The following is a 14,576-nucleotide window of genomic DNA, read 5'->3' as shown; positions in this document are numbered from 1 at the left end:
CCGGTTAATGCAAGTATGTGATATGCTTCGGTCATCTTTTTTTTAGAACCTCTAGAGTGATTTTTGTGTACTAACATGATAATTTACGTTTTTTATTTTATGTATTTAAGAACTAGTTTTTTTATTTTAATGGCGGTATTGCATTGAACTTGAACTATTCGATAGTTAAAAACTATTTATGATAAAATTATATGTAAGATAATGATTCATTTTATTATTATGTTTGTAAACATCTTATGCACCAAACATATTCTTGTGCCAATAATTTATATTCATAAATTATATTGAAGTTATTTTAAAAATAAAAAATATTCGTGATAGTGAATTTATTATAATGTAAAAAACTTCTTTTGGCTTATTAGTTTGAAATAGTCAATGGAAAATTTTTCAACATTAATGCTAATTGTTAAATTAATTAATTCATTATTGCAAATACGAGGAAAAAATATGATGGCTATGAAAGATCTTAATTGAAAAAATAAGGTTTATGTATAAAATAATTGTTTTTTATATCTATCGACTGTAAATTAATTACTTTATAAATAGTTTTTATTTTATGATTATTAAATATTGCAATTAATGATTTAGAAAAATAGTCATATTAGTACATTAAATCATTTATTATGTTATTTATGTATTTTAGTAAAACATCTTTAGCGGCAATTAATTAAAAAAAAAAAAGTGTTGTATAAATTTTTCTTAATTTTCTATTCTTTAGATAGTAAACATCTTTCAAATACTTGCTATAACACGATTCGTATTATTACATTTAGGTCAGCTTTCTCTCTCAGTTTCAAGAGTGAAGTTATTTTGTTATAGAATTCATATCATTATCATAATCTGTGGAAATATTTTTGATTTTCTTTAATGTATTTTTGTACTATTAAAATTAGTTTTATATTGATAAAAAAATTCACAGAAAACACATTTTAGTTAGTAGAATTACATTAATTATAAATATTTCAATTTGAACAATGCAATTACTTTGATCGTTTTTGTTCGCATTTTTAGATCATGAAATAATTGTATGATTGACTTAGTAATTTTTAGTAAATATTCTTATTACTTTTTTTAATATTAAATATTTTTCTTCAGGAAATTTTATAGTTATAACTTTCAATAAATATATTAATATTGTTTTTAGTTACCTTTCAGAATATTTGATCATAAGATGATATTTTAAAAACGCATACCTAAAACACTTTTAAGTTGATTTTTGAGATTTTTCAGAGTACATGTTCTTGTGATGAAATTATAAAAATATACAGTTTTAACCGGATTGTTTATCGAATAACCATTTAATCATACATTTTTTATAATAGTAGGTGGTTAGTTTTTAGTTAATCCATACATATTATCATTAATTTGGGGCCTACAGATTAATATATGCCAGCAAGGTCAATAAAAATCCTCAGCAGTAAAATATTTTAAATTGTAAACAAATGTGAATACTGCCATTGTTTAGATTTCCAACATTTTTATGATACACTCTAATTATAAACACATGTCGTTAGAATTGTGAATGGTAGAAATGATTGTATCGATATTGATAACACGCTCTGTGATAGATATCTAGAGTTTTTAATAGCAACTGCAATAATATTATGAACGAACATTAGGTTATTATTTCGAAATAATAAAGCGAAGGAAATAAAAGTTATTTTTGTGGTTTTATAACAAAGAAATGATTTACCTTGGGTACCATAGAGTGTACCAATAATATGATTTAACCCGATCTACTAATACATTTTTTTTAGTTGACGTTATTTAGTAAAAAAAGATAAAATGTTATAATAATACATTGCCATTTTACTGTGAAATATGCAGTTTTGTATACACAAACATGTTTGTGTATTTTCTATTATGTGTAGTGTACATAATTTTATTAAAACCAGCATTCTACGAGTAGGTACAGCATTCTTATAAAGTGATGTCTTGGCACGAAAAAACGCCCACACTTACGAAATATTGATGGTAATATGAGCATACCTGTCTCATTCTTATGTCTATACAGTTTGTGTGACTACACTAAGTTTTTAACTCGCATAGTGATGCGACTATTGGCACATGCGATCCTCTTGTGGTGACTTAATGTCTATATATAATAATGTTCACTTTGTATATTTCGTAAATATATGTTAATGTTATGAATTTCAAACAAAATAATTGCAACCAAAATTACCTTTTTGATCCATAGTCTAGTAGGCATCATATTACTTTGGTAATATTTCTTACATATGAAAGTAGAACAATACTTTTTATGCATTTTTTAATACTTCTGAGTTCAATATCTTGCGTTATTTCTAAGCGTGAAATTATATTGTACACTTTTAAATATTAAGATTTTTTTAGCACCAAGAAGTTTTATAGATATTCTTATTTTATGGACTGTGTGGAGTATTTCATTATTTTTTTAGCGAGGTCAAACTAATTGGAATAGGATAAGGAATTCTATTGTATTTTTATTTTTATTCATTTCCAAACAAAAGAGCCCGAGCTACTATCAGTAGTGTTTCATGTAATCTGAACAATAAACGATTTTTCTTTGAGGCTATATTTTTCTTGGCAAAATTTGAATTTTGAATGTACATAGAACACTTGTAAAAAGATTATTAATTGGTTAATGATAAAAAAACAGTTGGTTTTTTATTAGTTTTCACATTTTATTTTGTTGCATTTTACATTTTAAATTTATTAACATATCAAGAAATTTAAAATAAAAGTCAATATAGTAATTTTCATTTTTTCAGGGGTAGTCATAAGCCCCGTGATTAATTTATTCTCTTTCTTATTTTTTATCTATGAAAATATATAAAATATAAATACTGTATTTTTATAAGAAAATTAATGTTTTAGTATTTTACAAAATTTAAATACTCAGCTTGTTTATTTAATTTTTTCTTCTATTTTGTATAAATAATATAATTTTGGTTATTTTTACTACACAACTTACAGTTAAATATGATAAAATTTTCGTTTTCACTGAACTAAACAATCAAATATTTTGTTCTAATAATAACTTAAATATTGGTGTAATTATAAGCCTTAACAATTTAATAATATAGGTGGTTAAAATTGATGTGTTAGAAAGTATGTTAAAACGGCGTCTGATGGTCATATTTTGATACGTTTAGGCAGACTTAATTTTAGTTAAATGACACTTGTCAATTGTAAAGAAGAATAATACAAAGCACATGGTACAGAATTAAATTATCAATTAAACTATTTAGATTAAATATTTATAACAATAAAACATTTAGGCCTTAATTCATCAACCTATATGTTATAAGTATGTATATTTCAATTTCTAAACTTTCTTCACTTTTATAATCAAATAGAAATTTTATGAAATTAGTTGAATAAAAAACGTTTTCGATAAAAGGTGCTCTCTTTTAGTTTATCTTTAATATCCTAAAGACAAACCTGTTATAGATTATGAATATTATTATTTTCATATATTTCATAAGATAAGAGACACCTGTATATGCAGGATCATTGATCGAGGGTATTTAGTAAAATTATTAGCAGATCATTTCTGTTTGTCAACATTTTTCGTCTTGTAACAAATTACGTCGATAAAATTAAAAAAAACATGATTGATTAAGAGTTTCTACATATTGTTATTTAAAATTTGGTCAAAAAGCTGAGTTATAATTTGAAAAATTTTGAATTGGTTATAAAATTTTAAATAATTTAATTTTAATTTTTCTTAGTTGTCATTTTTTTGATATCAATGATATTCATTTTTGTTTTTACGTTTTATGGTGTTATGGGATATATCAAAGAAAATAAAAGTGTCACTATATTAGTAGGGATAATCTCAATTAATGTTAGTTGAATAACATTACCACTATTTTTTATTCTAAACATAATTACGATCATGATCTTAAATGGTTCCATCAATTTTTAAAAGAGAAGAAAACATTAGTAAACGAGATAATAAAAACAATGAACAAATAAACATAAAAATAATAATTAAATATGTATTGTATTATTAAAATTTTTTATTTAATTTCAAAAAGATATTTGAAAACACAGCTTTTTCTTTTTTTATGTATGTGTTTTAAAATTTTGTTATTTGTATTGCTTGTAATCATAAAACAGCTTCGCATCGAAGCTAAAATAGTTCAGTTTATATTTAAAAAATGTCAATATTCTTAAAGAGTATTAAATTTACAGATATTACAAAGTAATTCATAGTTAAAGTATTTACCATAAATGGCAGTGTAAACGTTTCAAATAAAATAAACTAATTTTTTCACTAATATTCTTATAAAATAAGTGAAAATTATACTAATATAACAATGCTGAGTTCTTAAAAAAGTAAAGGTCAATTATTCTAACAAATTTCTTGCGCCATTGATAAACTTGTTAAATATTTCTTTTTAACTGCTCTAGTTATGATAAAAACAAAATCAAACGTTTATTGATAATCAAAAAAATTAACTGTATGTGATAACTCGCTGTGACTTCAGGGGTACATATGACTGATGCCGTTGACGTACAATTCGTGTTTACAGTTTTAAATTTTGGGAATCACTACGGTGCGTTTAAACGATCAATAAAATCCGGCATGCGGCTACCGGCTAAAGTACCAAAAGACACGATCCAAAGCACACGCCTATGGCGGTCTGTCCATTAAACATTACTGTTTCTACATTAAACGGTAGTCAATTGTAATAATAATTACAGATTATTATTATTCGCGTCCTCCTAGTGTTCAGTTCAGTTGTGTTTATTTACATGTGAAAAACAGTTTTATTTAGATTTAGTTAGATACTTCAAGTAGTGTGATAGGAGGCACAAATCATGCCTTACAAACGCGGCAAAATATCAATATTCAATGTAAGGATTTATTTATTTTTATGTTATCATATTATACTTTTCGAAAAAAAGAAACGTTTTTATTTTTCTGTAGAGTTATATTAGTACTAATATTTGGGGAGTATAAAAATATCAATGAATTTTTGAATTTGAATTTGAAAAAAGTTTTTTTTTTGTCTCTAAATATACCACTGTTAAATCACAGAAATTGAAATAAAACTTTTCTAAATACATATATGCTACAAAATCTTAATTATTGATAATATTTTCAATACGATTTTAAATACTAAATTAATAAATATAATTTTAAAAAAACACTTAACTAATTTTTACAATATTACTTTAAAGTGTCTAATTAAATTTTTTAATTGACTATTTTTCTTAAGTATTTAAATTGTTTAATTTAATACTTAATTAAAAATTGGCTCCTTTGTTTGAATATTTAATAAATATAATACTGTTTAAATGTCAATTATTATTGTATTTGACTTTTTCATAAAATAATATTTATACTAGTGTATATGAAATTATAAAAAAATAAATTTTGTAGATCATAGATAAAATTATGTCCCTATTACTACAGAATAGTTTAAATGTATTGAAAAGCAACAGGTAATCTGAACGGATGTATTATTTTTGTAAGGTGTGTCATTTAAGTATATGAAATGGTCAGCTTTAATATGTTGCTTATTTAACGAAACCCTAGTACATATTTAGGCAATATTTGTTTGTTCTTAATTTGTTTTTCATTGAGCACATTTGTTATACATTTTCATGCATCAATTATCATCTAATTGCTGCTGCAGTCTATTAATATAAACTATGATATATTTGCGTCATCATTTATAAAAATTATATTTACTCAGTTAAAGATTATCAAAATTAAAAAAATTAAAACAATCTTAATAGTTATATATAGTATTTCATAAATACTTTAAATAATAGTTTTTAAAAATAAATGTATGTAATTATTATGATTAATAAAAATCTAACTCATTTTTTAGTGTGCATAGCTTAGGCATCTATCATGTATATATTTCACTTTTTTTTTTTTATAGTAAACGTGCGTGTTTCGAGGATATAGTGGTTTTTAATAAAACAAATGAACTATCTAAAATGTTCTCATAGCATGACAATATATCAATTTAAATATGTCCATATATTTATCAAAGGAAAATTTTTGTCTAGAGAAAAATTGTAATAATAAAATAACAAGTTAAATATTTTGGATTTTTCAAATACAATATATTTATATTAATTAAAGAAATTATATAGAATATTTACAGATATATTCATGTCTTTAGTTTAATATTGATGTTTTAAAGTCATTACAGTTCATCTTCATAGCGATAGTTGCAGGTCCCTGTCAGAATAAAACTGAAAAACTGGATATATCTGTTAATATACTAAATAATACAACAATCCATGAATTTCAACACATTCATATTAAAAAAGTGTATTGAATTTGACAATTTTTAAAAATATTTTATATCACATATTGAATGGTGTTTAATACAAATTAAAATTGTATTTATTTATTCGTTTGAAAAAGTTAACTCTCAGTAAATTAATTAATTAATTAAACCTTCAAAGTGAAACTCTAAGTAGTTTACTTACTAAAAAAAAAAACAAAATTTCTTGACTCAATACAAATAATATTGACTTATTAAGTACATACTTTTTGTACGCTGTATTGAGTTTACGAGGAAAAAGTTAACCTTTAATTTTGTTTTCACGAAAAAAAATTTACACTAATGAAATACTCATTATGTTATTCTATGACCTTAGCGTGAGTGTCAATCTATAGTTAGTAATTTCTATTAGATTGATTTTATGTGTGTATAAAATAATTTTTAAAACTAAATTGTAGTTTTACTTTGGCAATATTCTACTAATATATAAACATATTTTATTAATATATTTTTTTTATATTAATAAAGATTGGAGAACGTGGGTCAGGTTTTCGACCAAAAGCTGGCGAAGTTCAAGACTTTGAAGTATTAAGAAATCAATGTTTACAACGCGGGGCACTGTTTGAAGACCCTGATTTTGATACAGTAGACTCATCGATATTTTACAGTCGTAGTCCAGACAGACCTTTTGAATGGCTCAGACCTAAAGAAATAGCTGACAATCCTATTCTATTCCACGAGGGTGCTTCGAGGTTTGACGTAAAACAAGGAGAGTTAGGTTAGTTTAGAGATTGTTATATTACTATTAAATTGTAGTATATCAAAGTTCATAAATTTATTTTATCTCAATTTTTTTAGGAGATTGTTGGTTGCTAGCAGCCATAGCCAATCTCACGTTGAATGAAAAGCTCTTGCATCAAGTTGTACCTAATGACCAAGGGTTTGATGATAAATATGCAGGAATATTCCATTTTAGATTTTGGCAGTATGGTAGATGGGTGGATGTGGTTGTTGATGATAGATTGCCTACTTACTCTGGTAAGTTGGTGTTTCTTAGATCGGCAACAGAGAACGAGTTTTGGAGTGCTCTACTTGAAAAAGCATATGCCAAGTAAATAAATATACTAAGTATTTTGCTGGTTTTTCATTGATGTATTTTTAATGCGTCTTATATTTTAAGACTTCATGGATCTTACGAAGCATTAAAAGGGGGTAGTACGTGTGAAGCTATGGAAGATTTCACTGGTGGAGTATCTGAAATGTTTGAATTGAATGAAGCACCACCTAATCTGTTCACTATTATGTTGCACGCTTTTCAGCGTTCCTCATTGATGGGTTGTTCTATTGAGGTAAATAGCATTAATAATATAAAGGTATAATTTGTTATTTTATATTCTTTTTAAAATTTAAAACAGATCCTAATAATGTATAACAAATTATTTTGAAAGAAAAAATAAGCAATTTAGTATGTGATTTATGTTATTCTAATTTTATGGTTTATTTGTAGGCTGATCCAAGTGTCTCTGAGATGGAAACACCACAAGGTCTTGTAAAAGGTCACGCATATAGCATCACTCGAGTGTCTTACGTGGATATAACTACACCAAACACTACTGGCAAAATTCCGTTGCTCAGATTAAGAAACCCATGGGGAAACGAGGCTGAATGGAATGGACCATGGAGTGATAAGTACTCTCTCATTTATTAATTATTTTTATAATTAGGTATTTAAATATTGCTTATTTAATATTTTCGTTATCAATTTAATTGTCCAAACGTAACGGTAATGAATTATTGATATTGTATAATTTATAAAATTGTACATTTGTTGGTAATTCAAATAGTATTTAAATGTTTACCAATATTTTTTACGTTTAGATCTCCGGAATGGAGGTTTATTTCCGAAAGTGACAAACAATCATTGGGACTTACATTTGATGCGGATGGTGAATTTTGGATATCATACAAAGACTTTCTCAAGTATTATTCAAGGTTAGAAATTTGTAACTTGAATCCTGATCTTCTTGACAAAGAACAACTTGGTGCAGATGCTAAAAAACGATGGGAAATGAGTGTTTTTGAGGGTGAATGGGTACGAGGCGCAACAGCTGGAGGATGTCGTAATTTTCTAGGTATTTTTCTTAAATTTTTATTGCATTTTAAATTTTTAGTGTGGCACAGTAGATCATTCAGTCGCCACCTTAGCACTGATGTTTAGCTGCGCTGTTTGCTGTTAGTTCTTGGATGGTTGACAGACCATATGGAAACTTCACTAACACACACCTTGCCCCCTTACTGATTCTCTAAGCCATAATGAGGTTTCGTCAGATCAATAAAAATCTGTGTACAATTTCAAATATAAATTAATGTGACATCATCTAATGAAACATGTGTTTATTATAGATACATTTGCCAATAATCCTCAATATCGGATAACTCTTGAAGACCCTGACGATGAAGACGAAGAAAATAAGTGTACAGCTATTATTGCCTTGATGCAAAAAAATCGTCGAGCTATGCGTAAAATAGGAGCAGAGTGTTTGACTATTGGATTTGCAGTTTATCAGGTATAAATGAATAATAATTTATATGCATTGTTCAAAATTTTGTATTATCAATATAGATTTTAATTTATCACTATTAATATTAACAATATTAATTTTATTTTAATGAAGAAAAAATGTAATTAGGTGTATTAATACGTACATATTTATCTTTTGAGTTTTCATATTTTGTTAAAATAATTTTAATAATATATTATACATTTTATTTTATTTTGTTAATAGTATTTATTAAATTTTATTCTCAGCTTATCAATCCAGACTCACTACCAAAACCTTTAGATACAAATTTTTTCAAATATAATGCTTCAACTGCCAGAAGTCCAACATTTATTAACCTTAGAGAAATCAGTAGTCGTTTTAGTCTACCCCCTGGAACTTATTGTATTGTTCCTTCCACGTTCGATCCCAACGAACAAGGTGAATTCTTACTCAGGGTATTCTCTGAACATAAAAATAACATGGCGTAAGTATTTACATTTTTATTTGATATGCCTATCAAGTGAACATAAAACTTATATTTTTCTTTATTTCAGGGAACTCGATGATGAAATCGGTATTGGTGAAGTCGATGTTAAGGTAAATCATTTTTTTAAATTAAAAATTGTTACTAATATTTTACTCTTGTGCTATTTTTTTTTAACATAGATTAAAGAACAAGAACCAGAACCAGCTAAAGTAGACGCAGCAAATGAAAAGATAAAAGAATTCTTCCTTAAACTGGCTGGAGAAGACCAAGAAGTTGACTGGATGGAACTTAAAGAAATTTTGGACTATGCTATGAGAAACGGTTGGTTATTATTTTATTTTAGGATTCTTTAATTTATGAATTTAATAAATCCATCTCATTTAAAAAAAAATTCACATTTTCATCTGACAGTAACGAAACATGATTAAAAAATAAAATAATAGTGAAATGCATTTCGATGTCGTTGAAAAATCTAATTAATTTCATGTAAGCTGAACCGATTTAGTAGTCTTTTGAAACATTTTGTTTGATTATTATAGTTATTAATTATTTTTTTAACAATCTAAATAATAGTTAAAATATATTTACCTTACTTTTTACTAGTGATTTATAAACTCAGAGAGACTGATTCAATATTACTTTATTTATTTACAAATTTATTATACAATATTAAATTCGATTACACTATTTCCAGACTTTAAATAATATAATGTAGTCATCATTTTTACGTATTTATATGTATATATGTTTTTTATTGACAAGCATAATCTTTGAAACGTAAACATATCATTAAGTGAAGAAAGAATAGGTTTTTCTTAAATCCTTTTCTTCTAGAGTTGATCACCACACTTCTAGCATTTTATTAATTTCCTCCTATTAACAATATCGCCAGCAAACAATACGCACCACGGTATCTCTCCTTGTATTTCTCTAGTAATTTCATCTATCATTATAAAAAATAAGTAAAGACTTAAAGTAAAACTTTAGTGCACCTCAACTCTTACCCTAAAACCTTCTGTTACTTCTCCCACACTTATAACACTAATGTACCTTTTTTTTTATTTTTGGAGTTCTGAGATAACTTTAAAGTGAGCTTTAAAACTAATCTTCAAATCCATAAATAACATACACAATTTTTTCTTTTTTCCCTATAATTTTCTATTAGTTGTCTCTCACAAAAAATTGGCTAGTAAATATAATAATAGTTTTCATGTTTATGGTCATAGATCGATTAATATGCAACGAATAAGGGAGTATTACATTTTTTATTACTTTTCAGGAGATCAAAAATAAATTTTATTTTTCGATTACACTTTTTATAAATATCAATTTTTTCAAATAGCTTAACTCCAATTCAAAATAAATTTTCCATATTTTTATGAAAGTTATTATAAAAAGAGTAAAATCTAAATTAAATATCTCATAATCTTGAATTTTTTGAGACGCAGACTTCTTTGTTGCGCATGAAGAGATTTTAGTACGTTAATAGCATCTTTTAATGTCTTTTAAATAAACATTTAAGAAAGTAGACTCATGAGTTTTACGTACAAATATATTTTTCAAATATATATGGCAAAATTATAAAGTTAACTTTTGTAATAATTAGAAAAGACACATTAAAAAACAAAAAAAGGTTAAAAAAATTATGTAAAAATCCTGTTCAAGAGGTGTATCATAACTCTTTGAAGTTAAATATTTTTATTTTTATAAAATAGAAAAGTAATTAAATGACATTTTGTAATTAAAAGATTTAAAATTTACTACTCTTTTCGACAACTCAAAATGAGTAGTTTCGATCACATTTACTTTTTATTGAATTAGTCGCATGATTTCTAAGCTCAAGATTTAAACATAATAGTTTTGCAATATGCTCTATAATTAACCAGCAAACATTTTTTTTATTTTAATCATTGAAAATTAAAACTAGTATTTAATTACTAAGCATTACCAAATAATATTAACTAACCAATTTTTCATCTTTTATAATTTTATGCTTTGTACCTAGACTAACATAGTTGCATATTACTTGTACCATTTGTAGATATCGCAAGTACAACCCCAACCTCAGATAATTTGTTTGTCAATTTACTACAGAATTTCTGCCAAGCTTTTTGTCAAAATACTGCTTTAGGGGCAACATTTAGTAAGTACAATAAATGATTATTGTTTTTTGCTTCAATTAACGTCCATAAAGATGTTTAGTTTGATAATTAAAATATGTATATTTATTTTTTGATTGATTTTTAATATTTTTGAATCTGTTCTTTTTTAATTTAGACATGGAAAAAGCCGGATTTTCCAAAGACGTGTGCCGCAGTATGATTGCTATGTTAGACTGGGATAGATCGGGTAAATTAGGATTTGAAGAGTTTAAATCGTTGTGGGTAGACATTAGACAGTGGAAGGTAAATATAATAATGAAAACAAATTGTTTATTATTTTTTAAATTAGTTAAAAAAATTTTCTTGGAATACATAAAGTAGGGAATTTTATTAATATAGCACGTCAATATGACATAATTTGATAATATTAAAAATATTTACGAACTAATAACTCTTTCCGTATCTGAAAACTTTTTATATAGTTTTAGTATGATACTTAGTTGTTAATTGTATTATAATGATATAGTAGTATGTAATTTGGCCTAAATTATTATTTTAATTGTTATGATTGATAATGCTACCCAAATATATATAATAATGAGAAATTTAGGCATGGATTAAGATATAAAAATAAAGACTGAAATTAAAAAAAATAATCGAAGTAATGTTTTTTTAGCAAAGTTTTAATGTATACATTTTCTATACATTATTTTAATCAGTTAAAATGTAAGATTAGACTATTGAAGTGGTATTAAAAAGTTTAGAATATTTTATTTGATTTTAAAAGAGTTTATAATCAATTTATTGAAAAGAAATTATGTATGTCATTTATACCAAGGGTTGGATTAAATGACGGTAATCGAATTTTTAAAAAAGTTAAGTAAAATTTTTAATTATAACTAAATTAATTAGTTCACTGAAAAATGTTTTATAATACAATTACAAATATGTTGCTTTAGTTTTAGCTTCAACAAATACTTTTTTTCTATAATTACTCAATTAAAAAATAGAATGTCATATTAAGCAGACCCTTAAAATATTTGTAAAATTTATAAATATATTTATTTTATCTAGACTGTGTTCAAAATGTACGACAAAGAAAGCAAAGGTTATATTACTGGATGTGAAATGAGACAAGCTTTGAATTCAGTTGGATACCATCTTAATACTCATATACTAAATGTTCTTTGCCATCGATATGCCACCAAAGATGGGAACATTATGTTTGATGATTTTATTATGTGTGCTGTTCGGCTTAAGACTATGATAGGTCAGTATCATTAAAGCAATTAACACAATTGGCGTACTATAGATAAATTATATATGGGTGACGCAAACATTTTTTTTCTTTAGATATGTTTAAGGAACGTGATTCAAACAACAAAAATATTGCTTCATTTTCGTTAGAAGAATGGGTTGAAAGAACATTATATTCATAAGTATCAAATAACTTCACTGCCTTACAATGAATATTGATCTGATAAGGGTATTATTTATTTTTTTAACAAAGCTTTTATATTTTTAAATATAGGTATGTATCATTGTACCTAAAATATGTAATGCCAATTAATTTTATAGCCTTTATTGCTATTGAATAGCGTAGCTTTAGCTTTAAGAAAGACTTTTAAGCTATATTATTAGTAGATGTTGTCTATATAATTTGGTGCTTTAAACTATTATGATGTTACACAAATTTTTGATACAGTTTTTTATTATTTCCATAAATACAAAGTTGTACAGGGTTTTTATTTAAGTTTCTTTAAAAATCTATAAATAGCTAAAATATTTTAATAATGAATCAATGAAGTTATTGAGATATGCTTAAAGTTCATTATGAATGAAGTATAAAATAAAATTTTTCATGTTTACTTTGTTACTATATAATTTTGTAAGTTGTATATTTTCAAATTGCTTGTTTTGTACATCTGTTATGTCAAAAATATCATTAATTATTTTCAATCGATTTATATAATTTGATATATTGTTAATTTATAGTGTTTATTTGAAATTAAAAAATTATCATTATTATGCCGTTCTTATATTAAGTGATTGTAAAAATTTTATTTGAAAATCTTGTCTGGTTCTAATTATGTATTCATCTCAGGTACTCACATTTGTGTATTAATAACAATCGAGGAGCACAGTACAAAAATAATATCGTCAGTTTCCTTTTCTTTATAGTGTGTAATTTAAATATATGAATTTAACAATAATGTATTTTTTTACAGGTTTAATGTTTTTTGTCTTATAGTATTTATTTTGTTTTAATATTTTATGTTTTTTACTGAATTATTTTGATTGCCAAATTTTTGTTCATTATTGTAATTTTATGTGTTTCTAATATTATAAATGTTTGAAAAAATTAAAATTAAATTTATACCTTTGTTAATTATTATTTTTTACTCCAAACAATTATGTTACTATTATGTTATGTTAATATTAAATTTAATTAAGCGCTATTTGGTGCACAATATTTTTAGTTAACCTGTCCTTTTGCTAATATGAATAAATTTGACGGTTTACCAACACGTGAGCATGCAACATATAATTGACCATAAGAGAAACATGGATTTTCTATGTTTCTTATTATGTAAATTTTCTAAATGTAAGCCACAAATGGACATTGTCTGGCCTTGAGATATGTTAACGGCCATTGCGAATGCTAATCGAACAGGGAATTGAAGTCTTTTGAATAATATCGTGGTATCTGACGGTATCATTGAGATACGTGGAAACAGAACTGTTAAGCCACCGACCGCTACACCTCTGGACCGGGGCATTCAGTATTTTCGCCTTATAGACACGACTTGAATCTTAAGTAATGATAAAATTAATGATAATACTCTTCAATATTAACAGAATAAATGTAAATTTATTATAGTTAATCACAATATTACATAAATTAGTATACCGATATTACTACACAAATTTAATATATATATATATATATAGTTTATATGCAAGGTTATTTAGTCCGTCCTTGCAAAAGGAAAATAAATGTTCTCAATGACATGGACCAGCGGATAGACTTCCACAATTTCCCCTTGTTACCAAAAAACACGATCTCGGATTTCAACTGTAGGCCCTCAAGTTGAGGCAAACCACTGTGCGTTTTAGGATCGTTAACGTATTTTCGCCAGATTCTCTCGCCGTTCACACACGCGCGACAATTTATATTGTGTTAGTAGGTGATGTGCAAGTGACGTTG

The 14,576-nt window shown here is 25.5% G+C and overlaps 1 protein-coding gene across 6 annotated transcripts in view; it reads left to right on the top strand.

Moving 5' to 3' along the window:
- Positions 1-13,757, top strand: part of LOC126897558 (calpain-A) — a 32,593-nt gene extending 18,836 nt beyond the window's left edge. For 3 of the 6 annotated variants that reach the window (XM_050671253.1, XM_050671255.1, XM_050671256.1), the window contains 13 exons: positions 6,765-7,014; positions 7,095-7,347; positions 7,417-7,585; positions 7,744-7,925; positions 8,115-8,368; positions 8,640-8,803; positions 9,046-9,263; positions 9,334-9,376; positions 9,446-9,587; positions 11,308-11,409; positions 11,544-11,671; positions 12,443-12,638; positions 12,722-13,757. In XM_050671253.1, the coding sequence (XP_050527210.1) occupies positions 6,765-7,014; positions 7,095-7,347; positions 7,417-7,585; positions 7,744-7,925; positions 8,115-8,368; positions 8,640-8,803; positions 9,046-9,263; positions 9,334-9,376; positions 9,446-9,587; positions 11,308-11,409; positions 11,544-11,671; positions 12,443-12,638; positions 12,722-12,807 (2,187 nt within the window). In that variant the 3' untranslated portion in view covers positions 12,808-13,757. Of the gene's footprint in view, positions 1-4,619; positions 4,846-6,764; positions 7,015-7,094; positions 7,348-7,416; positions 7,586-7,743; positions 7,926-8,114; positions 8,369-8,639; positions 8,804-9,045; positions 9,264-9,333; positions 9,377-9,445; positions 9,588-11,307; positions 11,410-11,543; positions 11,672-12,442; positions 12,639-12,721 lie in introns of those variants that run through there. The other 3 variants (XM_050671254.1, XM_050671258.1, XM_050671257.1) reach the window with 3 other exon arrangements.
- Positions 13,758-14,576: the final 819 nt, after the last annotated feature.

Source organism: Daktulosphaira vitifoliae, unplaced genomic scaffold (genome assembly GCF_025091365.1).
Source record: "Daktulosphaira vitifoliae isolate Bord-2020 unplaced genomic scaffold, ASM2509136v1 Scaffold_2, whole genome shotgun sequence".
NCBI lineage: Eukaryota > Metazoa > Arthropoda > Insecta > Hemiptera > Phylloxeridae > Daktulosphaira > Daktulosphaira vitifoliae.
Note: the sequence above shows the minus strand (reverse complement) of the source record. Positions and strands in the feature narration are given on the sequence as shown.